The sequence below is a fragment of the Oncorhynchus keta genome, chromosome 1 (assembly GCF_023373465.1).
Source record: "Oncorhynchus keta strain PuntledgeMale-10-30-2019 chromosome 1, Oket_V2, whole genome shotgun sequence".
NCBI classification, from domain to species: Eukaryota; Metazoa; Chordata; class Actinopteri; order Salmoniformes; family Salmonidae; genus Oncorhynchus; species Oncorhynchus keta.
Genome location: NC_068421.1, coordinates 30615201 through 30628620, shown reverse-complemented (window position 1 = coordinate 30628620; position 13420 = coordinate 30615201). Strand labels below are relative to the sequence as shown.

The 13420-nt window shown below is 47.4% G+C and overlaps 1 protein-coding gene across 3 annotated transcripts in view; it reads left to right on the top strand.

Moving 5' to 3' along the window:
• The window catches only part of LOC118371413 (clustered mitochondria protein homolog), a 30699-nt gene that overhangs the window by 5884 nt on the left and 11395 nt on the right, over positions 1-13420 (top strand). For all 3 annotated transcript variants that reach the window (XM_035756946.2, XM_035756867.2, XM_035757012.2), the window contains exons 2-8: positions 2383-2570; positions 2814-2985; positions 3383-3526; positions 8934-9061; positions 9618-9772; positions 10022-10147; positions 11847-11994. In XM_035756946.2, coding sequence (XP_035612839.1) covers positions 2383-2570; positions 2814-2985; positions 3383-3526; positions 8934-9061; positions 9618-9772; positions 10022-10147; positions 11847-11994 — 1061 coding nt within the window. The remainder of the gene's footprint in view (positions 1-2382; positions 2571-2813; positions 2986-3382; positions 3527-8933; positions 9062-9617; positions 9773-10021; positions 10148-11846; positions 11995-13420) is intronic.

Sequence of the window (13420 nt, the reverse complement as noted above, 5' to 3'; positions counted from 1 at the left end):
TTTGTTGATCACTTGTCGCCCGCTCCTTTCTATTATTTGTTGATCTCTTGTAGCCCGCTCCTTTCTATTATTTGTTGATCACTTGTCGCCCTTGTTCTATTATTTGCCTGAATGCTGAACTGAATGCTGGTCAGACTGGAGGTCTTCTGCAGAATAATGCCAGTATGGCAGTTTGCAGATTTTGATTTCCCTTCCTTCCATATCTTCATGCCCTAATAGACTGCCGCTCTGAAGGGTTTGGCTCTTTGGCAAAAGGTTGTAGTGATAATGGTAATTTGTTGCTGCCGTCTTCATATGTGAATTGTGACCAACAACATGAATCTCTCCTGTCTACACTACACACAGTGACATGAAGGCTCAACCTCAACAAGTTTAGTTTGGCTAAAAGTTGAGTTATGCAGAAGGTTGTGTAATATTGGACCCCATTCCCTATCACCTCACCCCCTCGTGCTCTGTTCTGCTGCTGTAGGGCCAAGTGGGTCTGTTTTGCAATTATTAGGCTACATGATTGCTCCAGCTTTCATAATGCTGTATAGCACTTTGTACTCTTGGTACTGGCTCTTTTGTACTCTTGCCTTCTCAGTGCAGATTGGATATCATTGGCAGCCAGCATTCATATACACTATTATTTGCAGGCATTTCCACTACCTTCTCAATTTTACTTGAGAAACTAAAACTGTTTACGTTTTCATTAAATTACAAGTTACAAAAACAGTCAAGCTGAGCTAAACTGAATCTTGAATAAAGCGGAGGGCCGTGTATGACCGAAAGGATTCCCACTGTGTTTGTGACCACTCTAAGAAAATGCAATAGCTGGGCCATTGATGGAAGAATGAATGGAGTGATGAAGAGTGACTTGGATCAGGCCTGAAGTAGGACACCCAAGGGGAGAGACAGAGTAACTGATGGAACCTTGTCAAATCTGTCTGCTTCTACAACAAGGCAGGAGGAGCAGTCACTGGAGACACAGGTCACTGAACCTGTTCCTAAAAAAACAGTTGATCCCTTCCTTCACCTCCCTTCTGACCTACAGAAACATTATCCCTTGGCTCCTATTGTATGTTCAAGTCTATTCTCCTTGCTCTTTTTTAGAAGTCTGTCTTCTCTCGTAGCGTTGACCAGTTATTGGCCAAGGCTGTTGTGTTTGGTTTTCAGAGCATGACAAGTCTCTTTCTTTCTCGCTCCCTCATTCCCTCCCCCCTCTATTTCTATCCCCCCTCTCTATTTTTTTTCAAAATTTCTCTTGCCTGCTCTCTTTTACTGTAGATTTCCCCCTACCACCACGCCAGCTGTTTACCCTCCCCCCAACCACCCCCTCTACATGTTATCCCTGACACTGCGTTACCCTTGACGTTGAACAAGGGCGCGCTGGTTGCAGTTCTCTGGGAGAGAACAGCCCTTCTACAGGCCCCACTAGCTGATATGTATGTATGTAGCCTTTCCTCTTGGCAACCCAACCCACACAATTCAAACGAGTTTGACAATATTATTTTGGCTACTTTTTTATGATAGAAAAAAAACGTTTAACAGCACCTTCTTGCCCTTTGCTGTTGTCTGTGCCCAATAATGTTTGTACCGTGTTTTCCTGCTGCCATGTGGTGTTGCTGCCTTGCTATGTTGTCTTAGGTCTCTCTTTATGTAGTGTTGTGTTCTCTCTTGTCGTGATGTGTTTTTTTGTCCTATATTTTAACTTTTTATTTTTAATCCCAGCCCCCGTCCCCGCAGGAGGCGCCTTTTGGTAGGCCGTCGTTGTAAATAAGAATCAGTTATTAACTGACTTGCCTAGTTAAATATAAAGCTGTGGTAAATAGGAAACACCACTGCTACAGCTAGAGGGAGTTTCCACAGTTACAAGGCCTTGTGCCAATGAGGCCCCTAAGGAGGTTGAGATGGAGAGGAGATGGATACATACACAAGGATGAGGGGAGGAGTTGTGTGGTTGGCTCTATTTTCCTTTCACACTTTATAGTAAAGTTCCTTGTTAGGGCACCAGACTCCCAAGGTCCACATGTGGAGAAGGCCAAAGGCACCAGGCAAACCACTAGCTTCTGTGTTCTGTACAATAATCTGAGTGATGGTTGAGAGAAGCAGACCATGGTAACCTGTATACCTCTGCCCCACAAAGCTGGAGATCTTGTTTTCTGTGCTAATTGGATCCTATTGTTCTCCTTGGATCCTATAAGTCGCCAACTTGGCACTGTAGACAATGCCCTTCCGGAGTAATCTAATCTGGCAACATGCACTACTTTGTTTGCTAACTGTAGTCTTATTATCCTTATTAATTTAGATATGTGTCACTCTGCCATGGCAACGCCTTCTCTACCCATCTGTCCAATCAGATAACAAGCTATGTTGAACGTCTCTCCTTCTGTTCAATCACAGGGCACAGTGTAGACACAGCGGTGATGAATGGGGGTGGGGCCCACAATCTTTCGGAGGAGTCCAAGCAGGATGGGGCTGGTGACACAGACGGTGGGGAGGATTCTAACGAACAGGAAGTGATTGTGATTCAGGATACAGGTTTCACTGTGAAGATCCAGGCACCCGGGACGGAGCCTTTTGACCTCCAGGTACGGTACATAGACAGCCCAACTGCCGGTCCCAATTTGCTCACTACCCCTTGACCCGCCTAATCCTTTGACGTCTACAGATCTGTAAGGTGTAAGCAATATAGTGGAAGCTCCACCACCACACTGTTTATACCTACCCAGAGGCTTCAGATCTGCAAACATTGAAGGGTTAGGGACAAGGTGTACAACCATACACTGTCAGTCTCTATTGCTATAAGATGTTAAACCCGCCCGCTCCCGCAGGTTTCACCCCAGGAGATGGTGCAGGAGATCCACCAGGTGTTGATGGACCGTGAGGACACCTGTCATCGTACCTGTTTCTCCCTGCAGCTGGACAGCAACGTGCTGGATAACTTTGCTGAGCTGAAATCCATCGAGGGCCTGCAGGAGGGCTCCCTGCTCAAAGTAGTGGAAGGTAGGACTTGGTGTTTTGGGTATGTTCTAAAGTCAACCCCTAGTCCTAGACTTTATTGATCTTAAAGCCGAATTATTGTTTAGGTGTAAGATCTACTCCTAGTTCCCTTCCTAGAGTGTTTCCTCGACTGTAGACCAGGCCTGGGCAACTCCAGTCCTCGGGGGCCTGGTTGGTGTTACACTTTCCCCCCATCCTTAGCAAACATACCTGATTTAAACTAATTGCATTTTTAACTGAAGATCATGATTAGTTGATTATTGGAGTCAGGTGTGTTAGCTGGGGCAAAAGTGTGACACCAATCAGGCCCCCGAGGACTGAAGTTGACCAGGCCTGCTGAAGACTGTCCCTAGATTGCCTCAATAATAATGAAATGGCTATCCTCTCTGTCTCTCTCCAGAGCCCTACACAGTGCGCGAAGCCCGTATCCACGTGCGTCACATCAGAGACCTGCTGAAAGGCCTGGACCCGTCTGATGCCTACAACGGCGTGGACTGCAACTCCCTCTCCTTCCTCAGCGTCTTCACTGACGGGGACCTGGGAGGTGTGTGTGTTTGCGTACCCATTTGTTTATTTGCGTGTGTGTTTGGGTGGGTCTGTCAGTGAGAATTGGGGTGAGTGATATTTCAGTCAGTATTCTGAGGTATCCAGCCACCTTTGTACTACATATTAATGTGTATGTACAGTGGGGCAAAAAAGTATTTAGTGAGCCACCAATTGTGCAAGTTCTCCCACTTAAAAAGATGAGAGGCCTGTAATTTTCATCATAGGTACACTTCAACTATGACAGACAAAATGAGAAAAGAAAATCCAGAAAATCACATTGTAGGATTTTTAATGAATTTATTTGCAAATAATGGTGGAAAACAAGTATTTGGTCACCTACAAACAAGCAAGATTTCTGGCTCTCACAGACCTGTAACTTCTTTAAGATGCTCCTCTGTCCCCTACTCGTTACCTGTATTAATGGCACCTGTTTGAACTTGTTAAAAGACACCTGTCCACAACCTCAAACAGTCATAATCCAAACTCTACTATGGCCAAGACTAAAGAGCTGTGAAAGGACACCAGAAACAAAATTGTAGACCTGCACCAGGCTGGGAAGACTGAATCTGCAATAGGTAAGCAGCTTGGTTTGAAGAAATCAACTGTGGGAGCAAATATTAGGAAATGGAAGACATACAAGACCACTGATAATCTCCCTCGATCTGGGGCTCCACGCAAGATCTCACCCCACAAGAACGGTGAGCAAAAATCCCAGAACCACAAGGGGGGACCTAGTGAATGACATGCAGAGAGCTGGGACCAAAGTAACAAAGCCTACCTACCATCAGCAAGGGCATTGAAGATGAAACATGGCTGGTTCTTTTCAGCATGACAATGATCCCAAACACACCGCCCGGGCAACGAAGGAGTGGCTTCGTAAGAAGCATTTCAAGGTCCTGGAGTGGCCAGCCCGTCTCCAGATCTCAACCCCATAGAAAATCTTTGGAGGGAGTTGAAAGTCCGTGTTGCCCAGCAACAGCCCCAAAACATCACTGCTCTAGAGGAGATCTGCATGGAGGAATGGGCCAAAATAGCAGCAACAGTGTGTGAACCTTGTGAAGACTTACAGAACATTTTTGACCTCTGTCATTGTCATTGCCAACAAAGTGTATGTAACAAAGTATTGATACACTTTTGTTATTGACCAAATACTTATTTTCCACCATAATTTGCAAATAAATTTATAAAAAATCCTACAATGTGAATTTCTGGATTTTTTTTCTTATTTTGTCTGTCATAGTTGAAGTGTGCCTATGATAAATTACAGGCCTCATCTTTTTAACATTTACATTTACATTTAAGTCATTTAGCAGACGCTCTTATCCAGAGCGACTTACAAATTGGTGCATTCACCTTATGACATCCAGTGGAACAGCCACTTTACAATAGTGCATCTAAATCTTTTAAGGCGGGGGGGGGGGTGAGAAGGATTACTTTATCCTATCCTAGGTATTCCTTAAAGAGGTGGGGTTTCAGGTGTCTCCGGAAGGTGGTGATTGACTCCGCTGTCCTGGCGTCGTGAGGGAGTTTGTTCCACCATTGGGGGGCCAGAGCAGCGAACAGTTTTGACTGGGCTGAGCGGGAACTGTACTTCCTCAGTGGTAGGGAGGCGAGCAGGCCAGAGGTGGATGAACGCAGTGCCCTTGTTTGGGTGTAGGGCCTGATCAGAGCCTGTAGGTACTGAGGTGCAGTTCCCCTCACAGCTCCATAGGCAAGCACCATGGTCTTGTAGCGGATGCGAGCTTCAACTGGAAGCCAGTGGAGAGAGCGGAGGAGCGGGGTGACGTGAGAGAACTTGGGAAGGTTGAACACCAGACGGGCTGCGGCGTTCTGGATGAGTTGTAGGGGTTTAATGGCACAGGCAGGGAGCCCAGCCAACAGCGAGTTGCAGTAATCCAGACGGGAGATGACAAGTGCCTGGATTAGGACCTGCGCCGCTTCCTGTGTGAGGCAGGGTCGTACTCTGCGGATGTTGTAGAGCATGAACCTACAGGAACGGGCCACCGCCTTGATGTTAGTTGAGAACGACAGGGTGTTGTCCAGGATCACGCCAAGGTTCTTAGCGCTCTGGGAGGAGGACACAATGGAGTTGTCAACCGTGATGGCGAGATCATGGAACGGGCAGTCCTTCCCCGGGAGGAAGAGCAGCTCTGTCTTGCCGAGGTTCAGCTTGAGGTGGTGATCCGTCATCCACACTGATATGTCTGCCAGACATGCAGAGATGCGATTCGCCACCTGGTCATCAGAAGGGGGAAAGGAGAAGATGAATTGTGTGTCGTCTGCATAGCAATTATAGGAGAGACAATGTGAGGTTATGACAGAGCCAAGTGACTTGGTGTATAGCGAGAATAGGAGAGGGCCTAGAACAGAGCCCTGGGGGACACCAGTGGTGAGAGCGCGTGGTGAGGAGACAGATTCTCGCCACGCCACCTGGTAGGAGCGACCTGTCAGGTAGGACGCAATCCAAGCGTGGGCCGCGCCGGAAATGCCCAACCCGGAGAGGGTGGAGAGGAGGATCTGATGGTTCACAGTATCGAAGGCAGCCGATAGGTCTAGAAGGATGAGAGCAGAGGAGAGAGAGTTAGCTTTAGCAGTGCGGAGCGCCTCCGTGATACAGAGAAGAGCAGTCTCAGTTGAATGACTAGTCTTGAAACCTGACTGATTTGGATCAAGAAGGTCATTCTGAGAGAGATAGCGGGAGAGCTGGCCAAGGACTGCACGTTCAAGAGTTTTGGAGAGAAAAGAAAGAAGGGATACTGGTCTGTAGTTGTTGACATCGGAGGGATCGAGTGTAGGTTTTTTCAGAAGGGGAGCAACTCTCGCTCTCTTGAAGACGGAAGGGACGTAGCCAGCGGTCAGGGATGAGTTGATGAGCGAGGTGAGGTAAGGGAGAAGGTCTCCGGAAATGGTCTGGAGAAGAGAGGAGGGGATAGGGTCAAGCGGGCAGGTTGTTGGGCGGCCGGCCGTCACAAGACGCGAGATTTCATCTGGAGAGAGAGGGGAGAAAGAGGTCAGAGCACAGGGTAGGGCAGTGTGAGCAGAACCAGCGGTGTCGTTGGACTTAGCAAACGAGGATCGGATGTCGCCGACCTTTTCAAAATGGTTGACGAAGTCATCTGCAGAGAGGGAGGAGGGGGGGAGGGGGAGGAGGATTCAGGAGGGAGGAGAAGGTGGCAAAGAGCTTCCTAGGGTTAGAGGCAGATGCTTGGAATTTAGAGTGGTAGAAAGTGGCTTTAGCAGCAGAGACAGAGGAGGAAAATGTAGAGAGGAGGGAGTGAAAGGATGCCAGGTCCGCAGGGAGGCGAGTTTTCCTCCATTTCCGCTCGGCTGCCCGGAGCCCTGTTCTGTGAGCTCGCAATGAGTCGTCGAGCCACGGAGCGGGAGGGGAGGACCGAGCCGGCCTGGAGGATAGGGGACATAGAGACTCAAAGGATGCAGAAAGGGAGGAGAGGAGGGTTGAGGAGGCAGAATCAGGAGATAGGTTTGAGCAGAGGGAAGAGATGATAGGATGGAAGAGGAGAGAGTAGCGGGGGAGAGAGAGCGAAGGTTGGGACGGCGCGATACCATCCGAGTAAGTGCAGTGTGGGAAGTGTTGGATGAGAGCGAGAGGGAAAAGGATACAAGGTAGTGGTCGGAGACTTGGAGGGGAGTTGCAATGAGGTTAGTGGAAGAACAGCATCTAGTAAAGATGAGGTCGAGCGTATTGCCTGCCTTGTGAGTAGGGGGGGAAGGTGAGAGGGTGAGGTCAAGAGAGGAGAGGAGTGGAAAGAAGGAGGCAGAGAGGAATGAGTCAAAGGTAGACGTGGGGAGGTTAAAGTCACCCAGAACTGTGAGAGGTGAGCTGTCCTCAGGAAAGGAGCTTATCAAGGCATCAAGCTCATTGATGAACTCTCCGAGGGAACCTGGAGGGCGATAAATGATAAGGATGTTAAGCTTGAAAGGGCTGGTAACTGTGACAGCATGGAATTCAAAGGAGGCGATAGACAGATGGGTAAGGGGAGAAAGAGAGAATGACCACTTGGGAGAGATGAGGATCCCGGTGCCACCACCCCGCTGACCAGAAGCTCTCGGGGTGTGCGAGAACACGTGGGCGGACGAGGAGAGAGCAGTAGGAGTAGCAGTGTTATCTGTGGTGATCCATGTTTCCGTCAGTGCCAAGAAGTCGAGGGACTGGAGGGAGGCATAGGTTGAGATGAACTCTGCCTTGTTGGCCGCAGATCGGCAGTTCCAGAGGCTACCGGAGACCTGGAACTCCACGTGGGTCGTGCGCTGGGACCACCAGATTAGGGTGGCCGCGGCCACGCGGTGTGGAGCGTTTGTATGGTCTGTGCAGAGAGGAGAGAACAGGGATAGACAGACACATAGTTGACAGGCTACAGAAGAGGCTACGCTAATGCAAGGAGATTGGAATGACAAGTGGACTACACGTCTCGAATGTTCAGAAAGTTAAGCTTACGTAGCAAGAATCTTATTGACTAAAATGATTAAAATGATACAGTACTGCTGAAGTAGGCTAGCTGGCAGTGGCTGCGTTGTTGACTTTGTAGGCTAGCTGGCAGTGGCTGCGTTGCTGACACAGTTTCTACAGTGCTGCTATTCGGGGGCTAGCTGGCTAGCTAGCAGTGTTGATTACGTTACGTTGCGTTAAAAGAACGACAATAGCTAGCTAGCTAACCTAGAAAATCGCTCTAGACTACACAATTATATTTGATACAAAGACGGCTATGTAGCTAGCTATGTAGCTAGCTACGATCAACTAGCTACGATCAAACAAATCAAACCGTTGTGCTGCAATGAAATGAACCGGGTTGTTGAGTGCGGAAGTTCTATTCGGTAGACGTTGGCTAGATAGCTGGCTAGCTAACCTCGGTAAATTAAGATAATCACTCTAAGACTACACACTCTAAACTACACAATTATCTTGGATACGAAGACAGCAAAGACAACTATGTAGCTAGCTAACACTACACTAATCAAGTCGTTCAGTTGAGTGTAATAGTTTCTACAGTGCTGCTATTCGGTAGACGGTGGACGTTGGCTAGCTGCTGGGCAGATAGCAGTGTAGACTACGTTAGGACGACGAAATACGATAATTACGCAATTATCTTTGATACAAAGGCGGCTATGTAGCTAGCTAAGAAGAAATTGCTAAGATTAGACAAATCAAACCGTTGTACTATAATGAAATGTAATGAAAAGTTATACTACCTGCGGACCGAAGTGCGGATGCGACCGCTCGCTCCAACCCGGAATTACAGTGGGAGAACTTGTGGGAGAACTTGCACAATTGGTGGCTGACTAAATACTTTTTCCCCCACACTGTATGCATCCTCTGCAGCAGGCTATAAAACATCTTTGGTCAAGATGCGTTAGTCTGACCTGTGACCTTATCGTCTCCTCTGTAGACAGTGGTAAGCGGAAGAAGAAGGGCAGTGAGCTGGAGCAGATAGACTGTACCCCTCCAGAACACATCCTGCCTGGCAGTAAAGAACGCCCCCTGCTGCCTCTCCAGCCACAGAACAAGGACTGGAAGGTAATAATGGCAGTAATTATGGTGATTTTAGCAAACACTTTTATCCAAAGAGACATACAGTTTGTAGTGACACATTTCATATTTGTGGCCCATGCAGGAATCAAAACCCACACACCTGGTGTTGTCAGCAAGCTAATCATGATCATTCTAATGCCTTTTCATTTACATAGATTCATGTTTATCTAAGTGACATTGTCTGACAGTTAAAAAAATTCACATTCTTCAAGGAGTTTGTCCATTTGTAGTTACTGGTTTGCGCTCCAACCTTTGATCTGCTTGTAGGAGCCATTTTAAATTTTTATAGCTGACAGTGATTTGCCAGACTTACTCAAGCCTGGCACTAGTACACTTTTTCTAGAATAAGTAAACATGGTTGAAAAATAAAGGGTAAGATTATTTAAGTGACTGAAACCAGCATACATCAGCTGGCTGGGTCATATTATATCCTTACCACCATAAAGTGCAGATGAAGTAATCAGTCTATGGCCCTTTTCCAATATCCATAAGACACATAAGACATAAGAATGTCCATATCTGATTCCGCCTCTCTCTGTAGCCCATGCAGTGCCTGAAGGTCCTGACTATGAGTGGCTGGAACCCCCCCCCTGGCAACAGGAAGATGCATGGTGATCTCATGTACCTGTATATGGTGACTGTTGAGGAGAGACACATCAGTATCACTGCCTCTACACGTGGCTTCTACCTCAATCAGTGAGTCTGTCTTTCCCTGTCTCTCATTAGAATTACCGCGTACTGTTTTCATGCTACTGAGCCAAGCCAAGCTGTATGTATTGTGTTGGGATGATTACGCATCCACCAGTTGCTGGAACTGTACTGGAAAGTGTGAAAGGAAACTATCAGAGCCAGCATGGTTAGGTTTGGCTAGATGGTGTGAAAAAGTTAACTGTCCAAGGGCGAAAGTTGACCATAATGAGCGATGACCATGGTGTTGTGTTCCAGGTCGACCACCTACACCTTCAACCCCAAGCCAGCTAACCCCAGCTTCCTCAGCCACTCGTTGGTTGAGCTGCTGAGCCAGATAAGCCCTGCCTTCAAGAAGAACTTCACTGCCCTGCAGAAGAAAAGGTAAGTAGTCTACACTATCCAGACTATTAGTTCTGTGTAATGGGGGGGAAAACATAATTACTAATAATTGTACACTAATAAGCATACAATTATTAGTAATATCAGAATTTTACACTACCGTTCAAAGGTTTGGGGTCACTTGTTTGGGGTCATGTCCTTGTTTTTGAAAGAAAAGCAAAAAAAATGTAATAACATAAAATTGATCAGAAATACAGTGTAGACATTGTTAATGTTGTAAATTACTATTGTAGCTGGGAATGGCAGATTTAATGGAATATCTACATTATCAGCAACCATCTCCTGTGTACCAATGGCACATTGTGTTAGCTAATCCAAGTTTATAATTTTAAAAGGCTAATTGATCATTAGAAAACATAATCGCAAAAGGGTTAACACAGCTGAAAACTGTAGTGCTAATTAAAGAAGCAATAAAACTGATCTTTAGACTAGTTGAGTATGTGGGGCATCAGCATTTTTGGGTTCGATTACAGGCTCAAAAGGGCCAGAAACAAAACTGTCAGTCTTTTCTTGTTCTGAGAAATGAAGGCTATTCCATGCGAGAAATTGCCAAGAAACTGAAGATCTCGTACTACTCCCTTCACAGAACAGGGCAAACTGGCTCTAACCAGAATAGAAAGAGGAGTGGGAGGCCCCAGTGCACTGCAAGAGGAGAGTACGTTAGTGTCTAGTTTGAGAAACAGATGCCTCACAAATCCTCAACTGGCAGCTTCAATAAATAGTACCCGCAAAACACCAGTCTCAACAGTGAAGAGTGAATAGGTGACTCCAGGATGCTGACCTTCAAGGCAGAGTTTCAAAGAGAAATCCATCTGACTGGCCAACAAAAAGAAAATATTAAGATGGGCAAAAGAACAGACACTGGACAGAGGAAGATTGGGGAAAATAGTGTTATGGTCAGACAAATCTAAGTTTGAGGTACTCAGATCACAAAGAAGAACATTTGTTAGACGCAGAAAAAATTAAAATATGCTGGAGGAGTGCTTGACGCCATCTGTCATGGTGGAGGCAATGTGATGGTCTGGGGGGGCTTTGGTGGAAGATATTGACAGGGTAAAAGCGATCTTGAAGAAGGAAGGGTATCATTCTTTTTTGCAACGCCATACCCTGTGGACGGTGCTTTATTGGAGCCAATTTCCTCCTTCAACACGACAATGACCCAAAGCACAGCTCCAAACTACGCAATAACTATTTAGGGAAGAGCAGTCAGCTGGTATTCTGTCTATAAAGGAGTGGCCAGCACAGTCACCGTATCTCAACCCTATTGAGCTGTTGTGGGAGCAGCTTGACCGTATGGTATGTAAGAAGTGCCCATCAAGCCAATCCAACTTGTGGGAGGTGCTTCAGGAAGCATGGGGTGAAATCTCTTCAGATTACCTCAACAAATTAACAACTAGAAGGACAAAGGTGTGCAAGGCTGTAATTGCTGCAAACTGTAGAACGGTTATTTCAATTAAAAATCATTATTTATAACCTATTAATTTTGCAACTCATTTCATGTATGTTTTCATGGAAATCAAAGACATTTCTATTTGACCCCAAACTTTTGAACGGTAGTGTGTATATATATTTTCTCAGAGCTAACAATATTAGACTGCCATGGTTGTTTTTCTTGATAATTCTGGTAATTACTTCTGAGGAATACTCCCACTGGCTAATTTTGGTTTCTGATTGGCTGCAGGGTTCAGCGGCATCCGTTTGAGAGGATAGCCACACCCTTCCAGGTGTACAGTTGGACCGCCCCCCAGGTGGACCACACCATGGACTGTGTCAGAGCTGAGGACGCTTACACCTCCCGTCTGGGCTACGAGGAACACATACCTGGACAGGTACACACACCTTGCGCCTAGGCTACGAGGAACACATACCTGGACAGGTACACACACTTCCCGTCTGGGCTACGAGGAACACATACCTGGACAGGTACACACACCTTGCGCCTAGGCTACGAGGAACACATACCTGGACAGGTACACACACTTCCCGTCTGGGCTACGAGGAACACATACCTGGACAGGTACACACACCTTGCGCCTAGGCTACGAGGAACACATACCTGGACAGGTACACACACTTCCCGTCTGGGCTACGAGGAACACATACCTGGGCAGGTACACACACTTCCCGTCTAGGCTACGAGGAACACATACCTGGACAGGTACACACACTTCCCGTCTGGGCTACGAGGAACACATACCTGGACAGGTACACACACTTCCCGTCTAGGCTACGAGGAACACATACCTGGACAGGTACACACACTTCCCGTCTAGGCTACGAGGAACACATACCTGGACAGGTACACACACTTCCCGTCTGGGCTACGAGGAACACATACCTGGACAGGTACACACACTTCCCGTCTAGGCTACGAGGAACACATACCTGGACAGGTACACACACTTCCCGTCTGGGCTACGAGGAACACATACCTGGACAGGTACACACACCTTGCGCCTAGGCTACGAGGAACACATACCTGGACAGGTACACACACTTCCCGTCTGGGCTACGAGGAACACATACCTGGACAGGTACACACACTTCCCGTCTGGGCTACGAGGAACACATACCTGGACAGGTACACACACCTTGCGCCTAGGCTACGAGGAACACATACCTGGACAGGTACACACACTTCCCGTCTGGGCTACGAGGAACACATACCTGGGCAGGCACACACACTTCCCGTCTAGGCTACGAGGAACACATACCTAGGCAGGTACACACACTTCCCGTCTGGGCTACGAGGAACACATACCTGGACAGGTACACACACTTCCCGTCTAGGCTACGAGGAACACATACCTGGACAGGTACACACACTTCCCATCTAGGCTACGAGGAACACATACCTGGACAGGTACACACACTTCCCGTCTAGGCTACGAGGAACACATACCTGGACAGGTACACACACTTCCCGTCTGGGCTACGAGGAACACATACCTGGACAGGTACACACACTTCCTGTCTAGGCTACGAGGAACACATACCTGGACAGGTACACACACTTCCCGTCTGGGCTACGAGGAACACATACCTGGACAGGTACACACACTTCCCGTCTGGGCTACGAGGAACACATACCTGGACAGGTACACACACTTCCCGTCTAGGCTACGAGGAACACATACCTGGACAGGTACACACACTTCCCGTCTAGGCTACGAGGAACACATACCTGGACAGGTACACACACTTCCTGTCTAGGCTACGAGGAACACATACCTGGACAGGTACACACACTTCCTG